Here is a 24,203-nt window from a genome sequence, read left to right as displayed (position 1 = left end):
TTTAGATTGATCAATGAAACTGTTTCGCAGATCTAAGTCTTTAGACTGATCAGTGAACGAACTTTGTTCGTGGTTTACCAAACTGCTTCGCAGATCTAAATCTGGATGATATTTAGCCTCAGCCTCAAGCATTAGATTTTTCATATCCTCACTCCTTTGTTTTGTTTTAGCAACCTGTTTATCATGCAACTCTTTTACTTCTTCATTTACCTGATTAAACCTTCTGATTGCTTCTAAACCTTTTTCTGCTTCCCTCTTTTGTCTTTCCTTATCAGTGAACGAGCTTTGCTCGTGGTTTACCAAACTGCTTCGCAGATCTTCCCTTGGTTTGTTTTTGTTTTTTAACATTTGGATAGCTGTACTACTATCACTAGATTGAGTTTGTCCACCCCCAAATTGGACTTGTCCATGAGATTGAGCTCGCTCGCTTACAGATTGGACTTGCTCACTAGTGGAATGAATGTAACCGGTATAATCTTGTTGATTCATTTTTATATACCAAATTTTGAAATAATATTATTTATATATCTTTTCAATACTATAAAAATGATTAGCATCAAATGTGATAAATGTAAAAATAAAGCATGGTGTTGGTGTTGCGACGATTGTCAGAGTAAACCATTCCAATGTTTTGTGTGTAAGGAAATTATAACATATAGAGAGAGACATGATCATTTGAGTAAGCATCATAATGATCCTAATCAATATTTAGTATGCAGAATGTGTAAAGTAAATAAACACATCTCTCAGTATAGATTTAAACATTTCTATTGTAGGTTATGCATATATCTCCATAGATATAGGTTTCATCATACAAAAGAAAGATTCTTAGAACATGCAAAGAAATATAATATCAACGAAGTGGTTCAACGGAGTTGTTTTGCAAATTCACCAATCAGCGAAGCTGGTTCCCAGATTGAAGTAAAGCTATAAGTAATTATAATAAGTTTATTAAAGAATTAACAATTAATGATGATAGAAAGTTTATTGAAGCCGCTATTAGATTATATAATGCATTGTGATAATTATTTTTATAAAAATGACTAAACTAGAAACACTTATAGAATTAAATTATTTAGAAAAACAAAACAGAAAGAATAGATTAGAAGATAAATTAAAACAACAAGAATATTATGGTGAAATAGAAGAGTTATTTGATCCTTTAACTAAAACAATAAATGCAAACAATGAAACATGGCTAGCTCATAATGAACAAACATTAAGAGCAATAGATTGGCAAAATCAAGAGTTAGATAAACAAACTAAGATGATCGAACAAGCTGGTTTTCAGATAGGAGAAGCCGCTTCTCAGATGGGTGAAACCGCTTCACGGATCCAGGAAGCTGGTTCCCAGATCAGTGAAAACACTTCTAAGATTAATGAAACGTTAAAGGGGACCATAGAGGAAACTCAAGAAATAGCACCAGTTTTTGTTGATACAAAGATAGCCAAGAATCTTCATAAAATGGGTACTCAAACTAATCCTCAATTAAAATTAAATCTTGTAGATTTGCCTACTAGAAGATACAAAATGAATGGTGTTGATATAACCCTAGAGCAGGGTGCATTTTTAGTTAGGGATAATATATACGAATTCTCAGAAGGTATTATTGAATTTCTCACTAACCCAAATGTAACATATAACGATGATATCGAAGAAGATGAAAACAAAATTAAAAGGTTTTTAAAGGATATTAGATATGATTTAGGAAAAGGGGATAAGAAAAGCGCTAGATATAGAACAATAAAACGTATAATGGAAGTAAGAGATGATGTATATGGTAGGGGACTAAATAGCAATCCAAATAGTTTAGTAGAAAGACTAGAATTATTAATACTAGAAACAAAAGCTGGTCATGACGGATTATATAATGAAATGCTAGATATATCTAAGCAACTATTATCTATTAATATTATTAATCAAGAACAACTAGATAATTTTGTTTTTAACTATGGTAAATAAAGGGTAAACCTGACTACGCGCATAATGATGGATAAACAACAACAACAGCTCCTAGCTAAAGAAGTATTCAACCCCCAAATAACAAAGTTTAGACGAGAAAGAATAATACCATTATATAAAGATGAAACATGGTCAGCTGATTTAATTGATAAGTCATCTCTAAGTGAATACAATAAAAATTATAAGTTTATATTAACAGTTATAGATATATTCACAAAATATGCATGGGCTATTCCATTAAAGAATAAATCTGGTTTATCTATAACTAATGGCTTTAAGTTAATATTAGGCGAAAATCCACAAGGTGGCTCTGAAAGTCTAAAACCAGAAAAGTTATGGGTAGATAGAGGTAGTGAGTTTTACAATAAAACATTTAAATCTTTACTTAAGGAATATGAAACAGAACTATATTCTACTTATAGTGATTTAAAAGCTGTGTTTATAGAGAGATCCAATAGAACATTATTACACATAATAAATAAACCAATGTTCATCAATGGTGATGGTAATTGGGTAAATATATTAAATGATGCAGTCATAACATATAACAATAACATCCATTCAACAATTAATATGACACCTGTTGATGCTTCTAATAATCCTGATAAGGTTAAATACACTTTTAACTTTAAGAATATTAAGCCAAAATTTAAAGTTGGTGATTATGTTAGAAACGCAGATAAACGTAATATCTTCTCTAAAGGTTACACTTCTAATTGGAATGGAGAACTGTTTAAAGTTAATGAAGTTCTAAAAACACAACCACCAACATATAAAATAGAAGATATTAATGGAGAGATAATAGAAGGTAAATATTACGAACAGGAATTATTAAAATCCAAGTTTGATTTCGAATCTAATAATAAAGTTTTGGAAACATTAAATATAGATATTTCTTAATATAAATAATGACAAGAAATAGATTCAATCAAGCTAAACATCAAAGGATATCAACAAACAACTTAACACTAAGTAAGGCTCGTGGGTTATTCCTAGAAGATAATGATAATATTGATATGAAGGATACCTATAAAATTACAAATGTTCACCCTCCAATAGATGAAAAGGATGTTGTTAATAAAGAGTATTGTGACAATAACTTAATATCCTCTTCTAATAAAATTGATATTTTAAGTAGAAACATAACTGAACTAAGAAAGGGTGACTTTGATAAAGTTACAACTAAAACATTACAACTAAATGAAACACAAGTTAATGAAGAACTAATTAAAGAATTCATTAAATCAGCAAATGAAGTCACAAATACTGTTAACTTTTGTAATAAAGTTGCCGCTGACACTATCTCTAAGTATAATCAATTAAAACAAGAATTTGATAATAATAAGTTTAATCAGAATATCACTAACATACAACTAGATGAAATGTTTACTAATGGTTTAAGGGAAATGAAAGAATACAATAAATCTCTTAGAGGTGTTATAGTACAATATATAATTTCTATACTTTTACGAAGTAAGTTACTTGATAATAAAGAGCAAGACAGACTTGAGATGCATTTTGGATTTAAACAAGAAGATATAACAAAAGAAATAGAAAGTTTTTTTACTAATGAAAATGAGTCAGCCAACAGCACCGAGTGAGAGCTTACTGTATCCAGATTTATCATCAGTATCAGAACGGTTGATGCGCGAAGCTGCTGCTGTCCATGAACAGCAGATAAATGAAAAGATTCAAGCTAATAATAAATTTAACAATAATACTAACATTATAAAAGATATTAGAAATTATTATGAAACTGAAACTAATAATTATAATAGGAAGTTAAGTAGATATAAAAATTATATTAACGTAGCTGAGATAACAGAAATACTATTATCATCAATTGCAACAACAGCAACAACAACATCAGTTGCATTAACAGGTATAGGATTACCTTATTCTATACCCACAGCCTTTGCTACAGCAACAGTTTGTGGTTCATTATCAAAAACAATTAATACTAAAATAAGAAATAAAATTGTAAAATATTCACAAATGTATATTCTAGCTAAACAGTTTAGTGATAAATTTAATAAACTATATACTAAATCAATGAATGATAATAAAATAGATAATGATGAATATAATGAATTAGTCAAGGTATATGAGGATTATAAGAAGAACAAGAAAAATAAACTAAGTGTTTTTTTAAACTAAAGTTAGTAGTGTTTAGTTATAATAACATATTTAGTAATAATAATATTAGTATTAATATTTATCCGCGAAGCGGTTACACCGATCAGGGAACCTGCTTCGCAGATCGATAAATATATAATCATAATCATAATCTTAGTTATAATCATAATCATAATAAAATCATAATCATAATCTTAGTTATAATCATAATCATAAACATAATACAATCATAATCATCAACATAAACATAATATAATCATAATTATAATCAAATAATTATCTCTTCTTTGTACCTAAGTATAAACCTCTACCTTTTTGTACTACTTTTATACCTTCACCAGTAGTTGCAAATTTAATTAAATCAGGTGTGGCTGATAAAGCAGCTCTAGGGTTTCTAGATGCCGCTGCAGTTCCTATTTTACTTGCAATCTCTAATGCTCTTATTGGATTATTAGCGACTTTCTTTCCAAAATTAACTGTTGCTTTACCAACACTCTTAAAGAAATCTTTCAATCCCTCAGCTTCTATTGTTGCATCAGATACTGTCATTGATTTATTCCTTCTACATAAAACACAATTACCTTTTAACATCTTAGTTCCTTTTGAAGTAATAGCTCCTCTTATATCATTAGTACCACTATAATGTCTACCACCGACACAATATGAATTAGTTTTGAACTTATTTAAAAGACTCATTTCTATATATAAAAAATAATGGAAGTTAAAAAGTATAATCCTTTTGTTGTTATTAAACCCAAGCCCAAGCCCAAGGTTAGACCTAAGCCCAAGGTTAAGCTTGAAGCTAGAGGCTTAGCTCTAGAGAATAAAAAGAAATTAGATACTATTTATGCTAAAGGTTTTGTTAATACTAATAAGAAACAGTTGGGTATTAACAAGAGTAACAATTAGAGCTGACTAGCTTTAAATATAAGTATAAGTATATGGTTATGTATATAATTATAACAATAACTATATTATACAATAATTATAATTATCGCTAGAGTTATATCTAATATTCTAATTATGATATAATATCAACCATCTTATTACCATCACTATTCACACTAATAACCTTTCTAGTTAATACTAATGCATGACATATAACATCTGCAACTGCAGCACTAAATTTAAAATTAAGTTATATTGATTGTGGACCTATATGATCCCTTTGATATCTAGTATCGAATACATATATTCTGTAATTACTTTTGAATGTTCTATGATTTATATATGGTTTTATATTATGTGGCAGCCCATTACAATCTTTATTAAAGCTAACAATCTCTTTAAAAGCCTCATTATAATTATTGGTACCATAATTAATATTCATTCTATCCTCGGGATAAAACTCACTGCCAATCTTACAATAACATTCAGTAACATTCATTACATCAAATGTACTTGCATCATGAGTTTGTTCATTAACATTATTATTTTCAAAACCAACTATTATATATTGCAGTCTTTCCATACCACTTTCCATACCTAGATCAAACAAGAAGTTAGTATCATTGGGCACATTCTTATAAAATGTCTTTCTTTCATAATAACTAAAGTCTACATTATTCTTTTTATTTAATCCTTTCTGCACAATAAGTCTATTATCATTACTAGGATCAATACTAGGTACACACCATGATATATCTCTAATTTCTATATTACCATCATTAGCAACTGCACCAGGATTAGCATTAACTCTATATAGAGCTCTATCATTATTGTTTCTTTTTAATAATAGTTTAAATCCTAAACCATATATAATCTTTTCCAAATCTTTTATAAAACCAAACAGATCACTCATCTTAACCATCATATACATATGACCTCGTTGTGCAGCAATATGGTCACCTTTAAGTTGACTATCTCTATTGCCCTGATTTCTAACAAAACCACTCTCATATTCATCATCAGTACTAGTTAATAACTTATACATCAATAGATTAGGATGACAATGATCTATATATTCAATAGTCCTACCACCACTAGTTTCAAGCTTAATTGAACTAAACAAAGCCATCATACCATAATTAACTAATCTGATATTAGCATCATTAGCAAATACACCACCAGCATCATTTGATACAACAAACTCTATCTCTAGATATGAATCATGTATATTTATATGATTTTCTTCTCTATTGAGTATGATATTAATATTGGTATTAACCGTATTCATTGTTGCCAGATTATTTGGTTTATATTTTATAATCTTACTTTTATGTATATCATTATTATAACCATAAGTTGTATCCAAATTAAAATCCATTTTTATTAGATAAAAAATGTATAATTATGACTATAACTATAACTATTGGTGTAACCGCTTCGCGGATAATCAAAGCTATAGACCTTCGGTCATGTTTCACCATCAGGGAACCTGCTTGGGGAACCAAGGGCGGAGCCCCTTCGCAGATAATTATAACTAAAATTATAATCTAATAATTGAATATAAAAAATGTCTGATAATTTAATCTTATATGAACTACAAAATATACACGAAGCTTTAACTAAAACTAAAGAAGAGCATACACTTAACTTTAGAATGATAAAACCAACAGAAAAGTTTAACTTTAGTGAACCTATACTTAATACATCAAAATTAGGTTTAATTAGATTATCTGTTTATAATTCGGTGTTTAATGTGAATAGGAAAAATAATCAATTCTTATATGCTAGTACTGTTATAGAAGATGATGAAACTTTACCTCGGGCTCTTAGCTCTGACCCTAACCTTAATCCTATCTCTACCTCAAGCCCAAACATTACATCTATACTTAATTATAATTATAAAGGAATCCCATTGCTATATTCAACTATTACACCGGGAGCATATGAGTTAACTGACATAGCAGAATTAATAAAAGAAGAAACTGATGGTAATGTTATAATAGAACCTGATAAGAATACGATGAAATATTTAATGGAAATAAAAGAAGGAGCACTTAGCTTTGATATAGAAAACTCACTAGCCTCATTACTAGGATTTAGAAAAATAATTTATAAAAAAGGTAGATATAAATCTCAGAAAATTATTGATATTATGGGTTTTAGTAATATTAACATTCATTGTAATGTGATATCTGGTGTTAAAGATAATGGTAAGGATACAGACATACTATATACTTTTAATCTAACTGAACCACCAGGTTACTTGATAAATATTATACCAACTAATGTCTTATATCAAAATGTAACTAAAGATAGAATAGAATATATAGAGTTTCATGTTAAAGATGAGCATGGAAGACCTATAGACTTTAATGGTGATGTATTAAGTTTTACTTTACATCTGACGCAGTCAGCAGACTGTTTGTGTTAACAACTTCGTTGATCTAGTTTAGTTAGCAGACCGAAGGTCTGTTTGATTTAGACTTAGACTTAGACTTATCTGCGAAGCAGGTTCCCTGATACTTATACTTAGACTTAGTTATAAAACTCTCCGATCCCAATTAATTCTTAGTTTACCATTAATATTTTTATTTTTAGTTATATCAATGACAATATAATTATACGGTTCTTTCCATACCTTATTACATATATTAGCAAAATCATTATAACTAAGTTCCACATTATTAAAGAAATCTTGATATATAGATATGAGGGCTTTACCTCTCTGTTCAAATAATATAAATAGATTACAGTTCTCTCTAACACTCTGTCTATCCAGAGAGAAAAGGTTTTGATTAAGATATATCATATTACAGTTATTGTCTACCTCTACAAAAGTATTCATTAATAACTGGTTCTTTGGCTCTAACATCATCAAATATCATTAGTTTCTTTAAGTCTTTGGGTAGTTTATCAGGAGATGGTAAATCTTTTATATCTTTAATAAATTCAACATCTGCTTTTGGGTTTATTCTTTCTATACCATGGTACTGATCACCAGTATGTCCAATGATGTATAGCTTATCAAAGTATATACTAGATAGAATTAGTTTTTTCAATAAGAATGTCGTACCACATTCACTAGGACCAGATATTATACATCTAAAGTTATCTGGGAATGCGGCTTCAGTAATTATATCATCATCATTTAACCATGATTGCAGATCATCATTTATGTTTACAGATATCGGTGAATTTGCAAATGAGATTCGCTCGTGGTTAACCAAACGACTCTGTTGAACCGCTTCACGGATATTATTAGTAGGGTTATTATTGTTAGGTTTACCCTTTTGATGTTTTTCATCCAATAGATATATATAATTGTCTCTATCATCATTATCATTATCTTTATCATTAACATTAACATTAACATTAACATTATCATTATCATTATCATTATCATTAACATTATCATTATCATTATAACTATCATTATCATTATCATTAACATTATCACTAACATTAACATTAACATTATCATCTGCGAAGCAGGTTCCCTGATTAACATTAACATTATTAGCAAAGCTACTTCGTAGATCGTTAACATCACCTCTACTACAATTCAAACAAAAACACTCATTATACATTCCTGGATATTTACATTGATTAACTAGAATATTCAAAGCATTGTTAATTCTAAATCCTCTATCAATAAGATAGATCATGTATAAACAATAAGCCCCAAAATAAGATTCATCATATTGTTGTATTCTTTCATTAGATTCTAGATTGACATACTCTTCTAAGAATAATGGAGGAGTTTCTATACCAAAACTATCAAAGTAATACACTGGACCACCTTCTCTTCTTATAACTAAAACCCAATGTGTACCTTCAGTTGGATGTAAATTTACAATAATGTTGGAGTTGAGTTCACTTATGTTATTTGGAGTCTGATCTCTCATTACAATTTCAATTGGTGTTAGACTTATATCTTTACCTATATCTTTAATCTGATATCACCCATAGCACTATTATCAATATTAAAATTATTATTGAATTCCTCAAAAGTTAGGATAAGCATTTTCTTATAAATATTATTAATGTTTAATTATAACTCTAATTATTGCAAAGCATCGGTGGAACCGTTACACGGATGGTCGAAGACCCATAAGTCAATTATAAGTTTAATTATAAGTCTAATTATAAGTCTAATTATAAGTCTAATTATGTCTATATATATATATATATATATATATATATATATCTTTGTTTTCATTTATAAAAATGGAGACAGGTAGCAAGGTTATAATTTTTAATTTTTCAATTATATTTTGTTTTATAGTATATGATTCAATACCGAGTAAATATGCAAAACTAGAAGAAAGCTTTGGTGGATTTATGAATAGGAGTCTAGTTAGATTTGAATATGAAAAGTCACCATTACACACTATTGTCTATGGTGGAACTGGTACGGGTAAAACATATTTTGTTAGACAATACTTAAAATTATACTCAGTCCAAAATCAAGATCCGCGAAGTGGTTACACCGATCAGGATCAAAATCAAAATCAAGATCAAAATCAAGATCAAAATCAAGATCAAGATCAAGATCGAAATCAAAATCAAGATCAAAATCAAGATCAAAAACAAAATCAAAATCAAGATCAAAATATGGTGGAATATGGTCAAAGACCTATAGTTATAGTGTGTAAAGATGACAGAGACTGGATAAATCCCGAGACTAATAAGTTTTATACTGGATTTAATAAATGTGATATGAATATGATCACAAAAAACAATATGCAAAAATTTCGAAATTGTGTAATAGTACTTGATGATATGGGTGATAAGTTAAATAAGGATATAGGTTAATATTTTACTGAAGGTAGACATTATAATATTCAAATGATTGTAATGTGTCATAAACCAGCTCAAATAAATAATACAGCAAGAATGAGTTGTGATACTAATTATTTAACAACTTATAATGGATCTGATCTATTTAAAAACTTTAATGAGATATATAAATGTGAACATGACTTTAGTAAAATAATTAATGAGTTAAATAGTAACCATTATAATCGTACAGACGGAATATCAGATGAACTTCGTTATGGTATAATTAAATATAATAAGAAAGAAAATACTTTTATTATTATTAATAGTAATAGAACAATGATATATGATTCAAGAGTTGGTTTCCTTGATTTAAAAGCTCTCAGTTTAAAAGATGAGTTAGGAAGAGAAGATATAAATAAACTTATAGCATATATGAAACCACTCATGATAAATGCAACAGATAGAAGTACTATTAGTCATGATAATTATCAGTTTTATTTTAATAAACTTCTTACATTAAAAGGTATTAAAATACAGAATGATGTTTTAACTCAGGAAGTGGTTAAAGCAAATGGTCTTAGATTATTTTCAACTATTTTAGGTATTATAAGTTCAGGTTTAATGATATATAATTTCATGAGTCCTGATATAACAGTAAGAAATGCCGGACATGTGGCAACTGCAGCGAGTACTATGTTGAATAGAACAAATACATTATTGAACTATGGATTTGGCAGAAATCAAGATCAAGATCAAGATCTGGAACATGAAAGGGAATATACAGACGGAGAAACATCTCTTTTTAGATAAGAGATGTAAAACTACTATACTCAATACGTTAGGAAATAAATATTTAGCAGAGTGTATCAAATCTAAAGATAATACTAAAGATGTAATTGAAATCTTGGGTAAATATGTTGAGTGTAATTGAAATCAGTGAACGAGCTTTGTTCGTGGTTTACCAAACTGTTCAACGGAGTTGTTTTGCAAATTCGCAGATTTGACCAATTATAAATGGTTATAAAATGTTTAGAGTGTAACTATAAATGTGGAAACATTGCTTGTTTAAAATATCATTACGAATCATGTCATAAAGATATAATTGATAAATGTATATGTGGTAATATAACAATAAGTGCTATTTGTGCTAATGATTTTTCTCCATGGGGTTGTTCTTTAAAAAATGAATCTAGCTCTAGTTCTGGTTCTGGTTCTAGCTCAAGTTCTAGCTCAAGTTCTAGCTCTAGCTCTAACTCTAGTTCTGATTCTGGTTCTAGCTCTAGTTCTGGTTCTGGTTCTGATTCTAGTTATAACACCAGTTCTAACTCAGACCCTAACCCTAACTATAACTCAGTCCCTAACCTTAACCCTAACCCTAAACCTAACCCTAACCCTAATCCTAACCCTAACTATAACTCAGAAGTATTAATCAGTGAAAGGGACGAAGTCCTTGGTACCCCAACTGCCCCGCAGATCCACGAAGTGGTTACACCAATCAGAAATTGTAATAAATGTAATTATATAAAACCACTAACTGATTTTGATGAGAGTAAGTATACATGTAGAAGTTGTACTTCAGCTAAAGTTAATTGTCCATATTGTACTTCTGTTGTGAGATATGATGGGATACGGGCTCATGTAAAGAAACAACATCCAGGTGTAGAATTAACTAAAGGATTTAGTAGAAATCTAACTGAAAAACAAAGTTCTAGAACTGAAAGTAATTTAGCCATTAGACAAAATGAAGAAGATTGCTCATGTAAATATTATGATTTTGTATTATTTCTTATTAATAATGGAATAAATATAGAAAAAGTAAAAGAAAATATAAATTTATTGAAAAGTATAGATAATTTGAAATGAAAAGTATAAAAAATATCAAAAAGAGGGATTCGCTCTTAAAGAGTGAAAAAGAGCGATCTCCCTACTCAGGAATCATCCCGAAAAGAGGGAATCGCTCTTAAGGAGTTAAATGTAAATTTTGTTTTGATTTTTTTTGTTTTATTTTTATTTTAGAAGATTATACTAATGCTATATATGAAGGTAAAAGTAAATATGTAACTAATTATACTATTGATAGCAAAAGGCATAATTTAGAAACAAAAGAACATTATAAAATAGCTATAGATCCATTTGATGATAAAGGTATTAAAGATAGTAATGGTGAGTTTAGGTTCTATCAGTGAATTTGCAAAAGAACTTCGTTGAATTATAATATTGGTATGAGAACAAATAATAAATTATTATATTATTATAATATTTGTATGACAACATATATTAAATTATTTTTTATATTATTTTTTCTAAATCAAGTAAAAAAATTACAAGAAAAAAATTTTTGTGTAAATATCAGTCAAAATAAGGTAAATATGAAAAATGGAAAATTTGAGTAAAATGTGTATATGTCTCCATGGCTCGGGGGCCCGGAGGCCACCATATACACATTACTACAGATATAGCGCAGTAAAAACCGTATTTTTTGAGTTTCCTGAAAAATTTATATCAACAACGTTAATCATAAAGATAGCCGTCTGACCGACTTACGATAAATCGTTCCGATTCATAACAAGATCCTATGACTTCCGTTAGAACATTTCTTTTATCTCCTATGGTCTCAAACGAGCATAGGATAAATTGAAGCATCAGTTCCACCATGTGTTTTTCCGTTTTACTCGTATATTTTGACCAACTTGTTTCATTGAGACAAGTACACCTAATAAGTATGTGTAATCAATTCTATCATTCAACTTTTTGACGCGTCAAGATAATTTGAAATGAAAAGTATAAAAAATATCAAAAAGAGGGATTCGCTCTTAAAGAGTGAAAAAGAGCGATCTCCCTACTCAGGAATCATCCCGAAAAGAGGGAATCGCTCTTAAGGAGTGAAATGTAAATTTTGTTTTGATTTTTTTGTTTTATTTTTATTTTAGAAGATTATACTAATGCTATATATGAAGGTAAAAGTAAATATGTAACTAATTATACTATTGATAGCAAAAGGCATAATTTAGAAACAAAAGAACAATATAAAATAGCTATAGATCCATTTGATGATAAAGGTATTAAAGATAGTAATGGTGAGTTTAGGTTCTATCAGTGAATTTGCAAAAGAACTTCGTTGAATTATAATATTGGTATGAGAACAAATAATAAATTATTATATTATTATAATATTTGTATGACAACATATATTAAATTATTTTTTATATTATTTTTTCTAAATCAAGTAAAAAAATTACAAGAAAAAAATTTTTGTGTAAATATCAGTCAAAATAAGGTAAATATGAAAAATGGAAAATTTGAGTAAAATGTGTATATGTCTCCATGGCTCGGGGGCCCGGAGGCCACCATATACACATTACTACAGATATAGCGCAGTAAAAACCGTATTTTTTGAGTTTCCTGAAAACTTTATATCAACAACGTTAATCATAAAGATAGCCGTCTGACCGACTTACGATAAATCGTTCCGATTCATATCAAGATCCTATGACTTCCGTTAGAACATTTCTTTTATCTCCTATGGTCTCAAACGAGCATAGGATAAATTGAAGCATCAGTTCCACCATGTGTTTTTTCCGTTTTACTCGTATATTTTGACCAACTTGTTTCATTGAGACAAGTACACCTAATAAGTATGTGTAATCAATTCTATCATTCAACTTTTTGACGCGTCAAGATCTTGAAATGTTTTTGCAATAATTCTCCGTGTTGAATCTTGCTCAGAACCTGCTAAGATATTATTATGATTTAATTCGAAATTTTTTTTGCCAAGTTCTTAATAAAACATTTCAACTTGAGCTAAGACAAATTTGATCTTGCAAGACTTGTCTATGTTTCACGTTTCGTTTTTCATAGCTCTCGAATTAGAAGCAGTTTTTGTAAACCTGTGTGTCTTTTCATGCAAATTTTTTACTTGACCAATTTGCGCTAGAATATTCTCTGACCTCTCAAGTGACCTTTTACGCACTTCTTCTTGATTTTTGAGTGGTTCCAATTGCTCTAACTCCGAAATAAAGTTTGTTGTTCAAACAAAACCAATTTTAAGAGAGAAGGAGACAAGTACCTGATAGCCGAGGGAGTAATACCTCGGTTGAGGTGACGCAATTGGATTCAGGAGGTGGTGGAACGAATCCCACCTTCCGCAGGATGTTTTTGCATCCCATAACGAAAAATGTATCTAGGCTACAGCCCCTGAATTAATTTGCGCCGCTTGTCATTCGAGGAAATTTTTCCGACGTTAGTCTGTTTATATTTCACTGGGAAAGAAAACGATCATAGAAGATTTAATTGCGCATCAGGCTATCGAATTATGAGCATATATATTTTTTTTAAATTGAACAGTGAACTTCAGATTAGACACCGGTTTATTTGCAACAGTTAATTGTGTTTTCAGAAGCCTCTTGTTCAATTTTCCCAAGAATTACGAAAAAACTTCTCCTATTAACCGAACAAGATCTTGCTACGGATTATTAATTTTTATTGAAAACGTTTTTTTAGATGTTTTGGTAAGCTGCATCAAGTTTTGTTTCGGAAAAAAAACAAAGTATTGAGTTTTACTTACAACCGCCTGTTTTTTTAGAGCAACGGTTGCAATTCTGAAGAAATGATTGACATATTCTAGCTTAGTTTTGACTTTTATTTCCAGTAGTCAAATACCAACTAACGATTGTCACTGGAATAGAAATTGGAGGAAGCACAGCAGCCGATGTCTTCATTGAGCTGTTCGGTGAGCTGGGCTCTTCTGGAAAGAGACTGCTAAGGAGGAGTCTAGAAGATCAGGAACGGGAGAGGAATGGGGAAGTTGGGGCTGCAGCGAATGGTGATGACTTGGCTTTGGGGGAGAAAGTAATGTTTTCAATGGGCAGTGTAAGTTGCTGAAAGATTGGAACAACTGACCCGTATCTCAACTGGACAAAAGATAAACTTGACATTCTGAACGTAATCTTGGCATTTTCAGTGTAATCTTGCTATAAGCCCACTCCGACGTTGCCATTTGTTATAAAAATGTTAAAGTAAAATCTGGGAAATAATTTTTCAAAATTTTCAAAGGATAGAAATTGACTTCCAACTTAACTTTGTGGAATTTCTTTTTCTCTGAATTTTGTTCATTAAAAAAGTGTGAAAAGATCTGATTTAGGAGGACACTTTTCAACTGGAGGCTGTGTATCTTGGCAGATTGACTAAAATGCGACTGGGCCACGGAGGCACTGGAATACCAGCTTCATGGTTAGTGTATGAGTTGCCATTATAACTGTGCGGAATACACTACAAAGAAAAATTAATTTTAAATATCATCTTTTTAGATTTTCAATTTATTTGTTGTTCCATACTTACTTGGAATAATTTGTAGCAGGTGTGAAGAAGTTGCATATTGTGTGACTACTTGTTTGTAGGTTTGTGGACCAAGTGTGGGTGAGAGAACATCCAGAGGGAAGGAACAGCTATGTGTTCCCTTGTCGCAGCTGGCTAGACTCAGACATAGATGACCAGAAGACAGAGAGGGAGTTCCAAGTTGAACCACTCTCCCTTCCAGAGGAACCCTGTGGAGGTGGGGGAAAAAAACTTCTTTGCGTGCAACATAGTTGAAATCGAGGAAAAATTAAACCCCTCACTCGCACTACTGTTCATGATTCCTGGAATGCAAATTATTTGTTGTTATATACAAACACTCTTTGAAAAAAAAAACATATAACGCACAATATTAAGGATCTGAAGAATGTTCAACTGATGTTCCCCATTTTAGTCATCTGTTAAGATATTTCGTAATTTTGCTTCAATTCGAGATGCGTGCTCTGCCGTTTAGTTTTTTATGCCATCATCCATGGCATTAGATACAAAAGCCGCTTAATTGAGTGAACAAAAGTGAAAGCCCAGTTTTTCTGAAAGGGAAAAAGACATGTTAAATAGATGCAGTCATCTTCCATTTGTTGTAAAATGTCTTGGATAATGATTATTTTCATCCACTCATTATGCATGGTTTAGTTGGTGACTACAATGTGATAATAACAACTGGTAACGAGAGAGACGCAGGCACTGAGTCTCTCATCACTCTCTCAATGTGTGGCACTTCAGGCACTACTGTCTCCACAGACCTTCCAAATATGCGAAATGTATTCGAGCCTGGAAACACTGACGAGTTCCCCGTTAGATATGAACAGAAATTCAATTGTTTATATACAGACCCAGCCCCCCTACTCACCCCCCCCCCCCCCCGCATGATAAAACGAATTTTTCGGAACTTGGCAGTAATCATGGAGCCAAACATGCGAGGGAGATGATGCAACTGAACTAGATACATTTTGTAATTAAAGCTTATATAGTTGATATATCTGCAGAAATCATAGAACGTCTATCTTGGATATGAAAAACGACAATGTATGAGCCATTCAATAGGGACCTTGTAGAAAAACTGCGACCCGAAATTTTTGATGTAAATATGTTAATGCTTAGCTCAAAAGTTGAGAGGATGTATGATAACTCGTGGTGTGTTTAAGTGTTCGTTTGGTGATATTGGTGAACTTCAGAAGATCCGGATTGAAAGTGACAACTATGGCAGCAACCCATCATGGCTCATTGACACTGTAAGTTGTACCACATTTTGTGCTTGCTATTTTGCTGTGAATGGCAGTTTAATGTAATGCACTTTCTATGATCTCATTTGAGATAAACTATTATATGTACAGTTCTCTAGTTTTAACTTAATGTCAAATTTGGAATATCCATACAGTAATTTTGCAAATTTTGTAAAATAATGCATTAATTTTACAAACATCTGCAAACAGGTCTGAATATTTGTGTCTCTTATAGTTCCTAGTTGGCCTTGTAGGGTGATTTTCGCGACAAAAATCGTTTACAAGGTGTACTTTGAACATCTTTCAATTAAATCAAGAAATCTCTGGGAAATGGTTACGAAAATAACCTACATTGATAAACTAAGCAGAGCTCGACCGGAGCGAACTCCGCCCATCTTTTGCAAATTTTTGCAAACTTAACATTAATTTGCAAAATTTAGCAAGGCTGACCTGGTGAAGAGATAATTTGCAAATTTTTACAAATTTGGCATTATTGAGCAAAAATTTGCAAATTTGGCATTAGTTTTGAACTAGGGTTTCTATAAACTCATTGGTAAAAAATTAATACCACAAATTGAATCTATTGAGGCCTCACAAACAACATGCTTTATAATAATATAATAATAATAATAATGAACTTCACCAAACTTGGTTTTCACCGAGCTTAGTAAGCCCCTAACGGGGCTTGAATTTGATTTCCCTCATATGTGTATGATTTGTAATTAAAATTATCGCGCAATACGAGTTCTAGCATCTTAAAATATGTTAGTTATGTTGGGGGAAGGGTCTTTTTTTGGTCCAACTTGATCTTTTAAATCAAGGCCAAAATCTAGGTTGGAAAATTTACACTGAGGAACCTTATGTGAAATGATATTGTGCCTATTTTTCAGATTATAATAGACAGTCTGTTCACGCGTTCCCACTACAAGTTTACAGTGAACAGGTGGCTCTCCAGTGAGATTGATGGAGGTCATTTGGTCAGAGAATTCCCAGTTGACTCCACTGGGCTGGAAAGTGAGTTCAAAAACTTGGAGTTTCAAAGTTTAAAACTGGTGTGTTTTTTGTTATCCCCTGAGCAATCTATGATGAGAATGTGAGATTGTTGTGTATTCGCAGGTTGGCAATTGAGTGAGAGGTTTCCTGGGTGTTCTGTTCCGATTCAACTTTTAACATCTTTCCAATAAGATAAAAAAAATTGCATCCTAAACTCTAACTGTAAAATTGCCCTGCTCATCCGGGTGCGCCGTTTTCCGAAAAGGCATTTTCACAACAGTTTCTTCCCTGTTTTTTCCCTAGCATTTCCCATCAGGACAAAGTGGGAAATGTACGTATAGTCAAGCGTCCCGCTGGGAAAGGTGTGTTTTGTACGTAGAGGTAAGAATTCTGGGAAATCCTACTGTGATAATTCCTTGATGCGATTCACCAGAATGGCACTTTTTAGATAACTATCCTGAGTTGAAATTGAAACATGCTGATGGGCAAAAACAAGAGTGCCTCTGTAGTGGAAAAAAAGACGAATTTATAACAGCCCACTGTGAATAAAATTGTGCACATTTTGTTTTAGTTAAGACATATCAAGTAGTTGTTGATACAATTGAGAAAGGAATCCAACAACTGGATGACTCATCTCAAAAGAAGAAGACCAGAGCCAACTCTGGAAAGTTCAAGGCCTATGTCAACTTGTATGGCTCTATCGGTGATACTGGCAAACGTATTCTACGCCGAATGGCCGACAAAACTCCCGAGATTAATTTCAAATCTGGAAAAGTGAGTCCAATTTTCTGGTTTCCAGTACAAACTTGAAAAGCGTGTCATCATGTCGCAGATGTTTATTTATTTCACCGAGCTCACGAAAAAATTGGAAAAAAATTGTAATTTCAACAAGAAATCTATCTGCGTAGAGGAAAGAAGATAAAAATGTCTAGCGGCTCCCTCCCATTAGCCAAAAGTGAAGATCTTGAAAGGTTTTGCAATAGAGGCAGTGTAGAGTTTCCATCCAAATGCTGCTTCTTTAACCTCTTTTTCAAAACGAAAATAGCATAAATTGAATATTCTCCTGGGCTGTTTGTTTAAACACTATGGAGGATGAGAAAAACGGGGGGAGGGGGGGGGGTGGTGATTATGAGTCTCTGGTTAAATTTTAAAATGTACACAAATACTTGTTTTGAGATATTACTATTTGCATCGGTTTTTTTCAGCACCGGCATTCAGCCCTTATATTGTTCTTATATAAAATACAACAATTTTAAAAAATTATGAGAGATGCAACTTTTTGGAATTATAGCAATTTAACACATTTTGGTCAGCAACTTTAAATTTTTTTTTACTTTTCACTAGTTTATGACGAGTAAATAATAAAAACAATAATAATAATAATAATAATAATAATAATAATAATAATAATAATAATAATAATAATAATAATAATAATAATAATAATAATAATAATAATAATAATAATAATAATAATAATAATAATAATAATAATAATAATAATAATAATAATAATAATAATAATAATAATAATAATAATAATAATAATAATAATAATAATAATAATAATAATAATAATAATAATAATAATAATAATAATAATAATAATAATAATAATAATAATAATAATAATAATAATAATAATAATAATAATAATAATAATAATAATAATAATAATAATAATAATAATAATAGTAATAATAATAATAATAATAACAATAATAATAATAATAATAATAATAATAATAATAATAATAATAATTATATCGGATCTATCATACCGTATGAAATGTATGTTGCGCCCTCCTCGGATTTCAAATATCATGGTATCATGCGCCCTCCACCGATTGCGAGAAAACTATTTTTCTAACGCGGTTTTTGGGCACAGATACGAAAACTATGGTCCTTTTTGTCGGGAGAAAAAAAAATTGAGGACAATCTGAGATAAAAAATTTGCATTAATTATTATTATCAAAAAAAAATTATTTAGGGCGCATCATACAAAAAACTGTTTTTTTGTGCCGTTTTCCAATTTTTCAATGGTTTCATGCATATAAGAACAAATAATATGGCTGCGAATGGTTAACCAAAGTGAATAGTTTGACTGTTGTGTTGCGTATGTTGGTTATTACAGCAAAGGTAATTACAAGTTATAAATTGCAGTTGATTTTATTGCGCTTTTCTAATCATTCTTTGTTCTCGGTAAGTCCTATTGGATTTTTTAAAGGCTTCGATTATTACAGTTTATGGAATTATGTAGTATTGGCAATTGTTCCTTACTTTGGTTAAATTTTTTGAATATTTTCAGTTCAAAAATGAGTGACTTTGATTCTGATTTTGACAACATTATTTCAAGCATGTCCCAAGAAGAAGCTGCTCTTTTTGAGAAATTGGATAATCCGGTTAGTGTAGCGGAAATAGATTCTAGCTTTCCAAGCGGTGTAGAGATCACAAAGGAACGCAACATGCGCAGTTCAACTACGAATATTGCGGATAATCATGTTGAGAAGTACCTCGACGAAGATCCAGAAAATTTGTTTGTACAGTTTGTCTCTGACGTGAAAAACTACGGATTATTTGCAAAAACATCATTCCAAAAAGGAGATTTTGTTGTTTTCTATCGGGGAACTAGACTGACAAGGGAGCAGTATTTTGAGAAAATAAATGAGAAAGAAATTGCCAATGAATACATCTTCACAGATGACAAAAATGATCTGTACATTGACGCAACTGATGTTGCTCTGGAAACAACTGGGATAGCTCGATATGCAAATGATGATCATAGGAAACCAAACATGAAGGCAAAAAAGTACATTGCGGTCGATGGATCGAAACATGTTCAGTTTAGAGCGCTCAGAAATATCTCAGAAGATGAAGAACTGGTATATGATTATGGAGCAAAGAATTTGCCTTGGAGGAAAACCGTCGTGGGAAACGTTTGTTTGGTTCCCGATTCAGAAGGAAACGAAGCTTCCAAAGAAGTTGTGACAACGTTTGGTTCGACAACCTGTGAAGAAAATAAAAACGAATCCGAATTTTCACAAGAGTTTCAGTATCTGAAAATTCGCGATAGTGATGACGAGGACGCTCTCTCTGATCTTGACAAACAGCATAGAGGGAGATCCACGAACAAACGAAAAAATTTTAGACGATCAAGTTGTCGCCTCAAGACGAACGGAAAAGAGGAGTGTGTAATTTGTATGAAGCGGGTAAAAAAAATTTGGAAGCACCTAAAGGAGGTGCACAATTTAGAAAATGGATGTCGCAGTTTCCTGAACAGCTATTACCGAACCCGTAATGCCAAATCTGCGGTTTACGAGTGCAGTAGCTGCCTATTGAGAGTGGTCAATCATAGGTTACACACGAAAAAATTTCACGATTGCAAAGATAAACTAACAAAAATAAAAGAACCAAACTCTGTCAAATTTTTTCCAGCTATTGTGCAGAAAGATATCTGCACATCCAACTCGAAAGCTACAAAGGCGGCTCTAGATGCTATTCGCGAATACAAGGAGGACAAAACCGCTGACCTGAAGAATAATCAAAGCAGGCTCAATCAGCTGACAAATCGAAACATTTTGTCCTTGATTACCAAACTAGCTGGTTTCACTCATTCCTTTGCAAAACCCGACGGATTCAGAAAATTTCTGAACCATCAGTTACGAGAGTGTAGGCAATTGTATGCTTCGGTTATAACTCATGCTAGCTCAATATTGAAATTCATTAAATGGCTTGGTAAAAACAAGAAAAATTTTCGTATTAATCTGGAAGACTGGCACTTTGTTCTTAAGGAGTGGCGCGATAGTACCAGAAACGAGCGAAAACGAGAAGCAAAAACCAGAAAGATGAATCGATTCGAAAAAGTTCCTGAATTGAACGAAATAACGAAGATATTGAAGTCCTTTGAACAAACGTTGAGAGACCATCATGAGACATTGCCCTACAATGAGCAGTTAGCAATGACGTTGTTCGTAATAAACGCAGCAACAAACAACAGACCGGGGCCTTATCTGAACATGACGCGAGAAGAATTTGAAAAAGGTTTGTTTCGGGAGGTTGTTGTTGGTGTGCGTCACAAAACAAGTTACAAGTTCGACGTTGGTGTAAAAATCAAGGAGAAACATGAAGCATTTGTTTCAAACTTGCACGAAAAGTTTTTCAGCGGGTGTGGCCAACTTCCTCAATTGTGCTTTCCTAATAAGAGCGGTCATGTATATACCACTTTTTCGTCTGATTTGACAAAACTATGTCGTAAAAAATTTGGAACTGAATGCGACATCAATATAACAGTTGTGAGAAAAGCACTCGAAACCTTTTTCAATAGAAATCCAAATTTTCTTGGATCTGAGCTCCAAGAAATTCACATTGAGCAATCTGGACACGACGGGGATACAGCAAAACGACAGTACGTTGTGCCCAATAAAGTAGAGCAGTACGAAAACTTCTAAAAAAGTACGAGTCTGTTTTGTATGGTGAGGCGGAATGTAACTCTGTTGAACATAATTGCTTCGAAAGTGTGGCAGCGGAAGGTGAAGTGGTAAAAGACGATGTTGAAGAAACAGGAACTGCAATTGCTCCAGGGCCCGAGGAAGCGGCCAATGAAGACGAAGGAGGAGTTGATTGTACAAGAAGCACTCGCAGCTCTCAGCGGAAAAGGCAACAAATTTCTGCTCGCTTCCAGAAGAATCATGAGCTTGATGAAGTTGAGACTGAAACTGAGATAGTTCCTTTTGATGAAAATGGTGAAGCTTTGGATGGGGAAGGTGATAACATTGATAGTGACGACAGCGAAACGGTAGAACGTGAATGTAACTCAGATGATAGTCTTTTGTCTGAAACAGCCCCAAAGAAGGTTCGAACTAATAAGTCGGCAATTATTACTCGAACTAATTCAAGATATGCACAAAAAGCTTTTCGTCGTGCACTTCAAACTTATCGTCAGGCCAGAACTCCTTGGAGCGAACCTGAAAAATTTTTGATTGATGAATTTCTGGACATCAAGGAGTTGCCAACCAAACCGCCGTGAAAGATAAATCACGTGAGCTCACCCTAAAAAGAAGATCAAGTTCACAGAAAGCCAAATCGAGCGATGCTACCAGAAGATAAACCATGCATTCAACAAATTTTACATTCAGAAGAAGTGAGATTGAACTCATTGAAAAGTTATTGGAAACCTTTACAAACTGAGAAAAACCTATTTTTCGTTGATATGATGAACCATTTCTAAATGTATTGCTTAGTACTGTTGCCTGCATTCAAAGAGAGAAGCAGGCGCTTTTGCTGGTTTCATTTAAAACAACCTGCTGCACTCAATGAGCGAGGTAGTAGTTGTAATTTTGAAAAAACTTGAAAACGTTTCTGCTAAATATTTAGGACACTGCAGACTTGAAAGAATACCAATAGTCCTTCCTACTATGCGCTTAGGACTCTGAAGACTATACTTAATGAGTAAGATAGTCATTTTATTTGCTTTTGTAGTTTTGTGTTTTGTATATTGTGATGCTTAGTAACTATTGTATAAGAAGCCCTGAATAATTTATTATTAATAATTGAGTTGTATGATGGTACCCAATATTCAATAATAATAATAATAAAAATTTCGTGGAATCTGTTTTTAATCTGCAGTGAGTTGTTGTAAATTTATTTTTGCGACTTCCAAGTGTTTCACGATTCTTGTTTTTGCAGCGTGAGTCTGATGTATAGGAAGCCCCCAATAATTTATTTTTAATAATTGGACTGTATGATAGGACCCCATTTTTAATAAAAACCAGGATTTAAAAAACGTTTAATTTAGTTTTTTTGTGCAATATGTGTTTATTCCTTGTTTTTGTCCTCAGTCGGAACGTTAGCCGGCATAAAAACTTGGTCAGAAAATTTTGTATAAATGGGCCCTAATAATTATTTTTTAGTAATTGCCTGGTATGAGGCGCCCTCATTATTAAAAATAATTATCTGTTTTTTGCTTTTTTTCTTTCATTTGAACGTTGAATGCGCGCTCAATGTGGTCCAGTTTAATATGGTAAAATGAGAATTACCAAAATCACCTTGGAGAAGGAGGAAATTTTTTTTGTGTATAGTGCGCCCTCAATAATTTATATTTTAGCCGACTGAAATTTAGGTCAATTATTAATATGTTCCAATAGCACTAGAAGTTTGAAACTAAGCATGGACGCTTTTTTTGTATTCTGTTTTTGATTGCTAATTCGAATAATAAACCTTACTTGGTAAAAAAAAAGAATACCAAAAATTTTTTGTATGATAGGTCCTCAATAATTCAATGTGTATGATAAGTCCCCAATAATTAATTTTGGTGTGTATGATAAGTCCCCATAATTATAATAATAATAATAATAATAATAATAATAATAATAATAATAATAATAATAATAATAATAATAATAATAATAATAATAATAATAATAATAATAATAATAATAATAATAATAATAATAATAATAATAATAATAATAATAATAATAATAATAATAATAATAATAATAATAATAATAATAATAATAATAATAATAATAATAATAATAATAATAATAATAATAATAATAATAATAATAATAATAATAATAATAATAATAATAATAATAATAATAATAATAATAATAATAATAATAATAATAATAATAATAATAATAATAATAATAATAATAATAATAATAATAATAATAATAATAATAATAATAATAATAATAATAATAATAATAATAATAATAATAATAATAATAATAATAATAATAATAATAATAATAATAATAATAATAATAATAATAATAATAATAATAATAATAATAATAATAATAATAATAATAATAATAATAATAATAATAAAGAAACACGATCTAAAATTCCCATCG

General features: G+C 31.1%; 1 protein-coding gene across 1 annotated transcript in view; it reads left to right on the top strand.

Annotated features, from left to right (window-relative positions):
- The window catches only part of LOC142347977 (lipoxygenase homology domain-containing protein 1-like), a 322,517-nt gene that overhangs the window by 284,682 nt on the left and 13,632 nt on the right, over positions 1–24,203 (top strand). The window contains exons 37-43 of the mRNA XM_075399144.1: positions 14,418–14,638; positions 14,910–14,998; positions 15,166–15,320; positions 15,755–15,915; positions 16,267–16,353; positions 17,235–17,358; positions 17,909–18,111. Of these exons, the coding sequence (XP_075255259.1) occupies positions 14,418–14,638; positions 14,910–14,998; positions 15,166–15,320; positions 15,755–15,915; positions 16,267–16,353; positions 17,235–17,358; positions 17,909–18,111 (1,040 nt within the window). The remainder of the gene's footprint in view (positions 1–14,417; positions 14,639–14,909; positions 14,999–15,165; positions 15,321–15,754; positions 15,916–16,266; positions 16,354–17,234; positions 17,359–17,908; positions 18,112–24,203) is intronic.

Source organism: Convolutriloba macropyga, chromosome 10 (genome assembly GCF_964194025.1).
Source record: "Convolutriloba macropyga chromosome 10, txConMacr16.3, whole genome shotgun sequence".
In the NCBI taxonomy this organism is placed as follows: domain Eukaryota; kingdom Metazoa; phylum Xenacoelomorpha; order Acoela; family Convolutidae; genus Convolutriloba; species Convolutriloba macropyga.
This window is presented reverse-complemented; position numbering and strand designations above follow the sequence as displayed.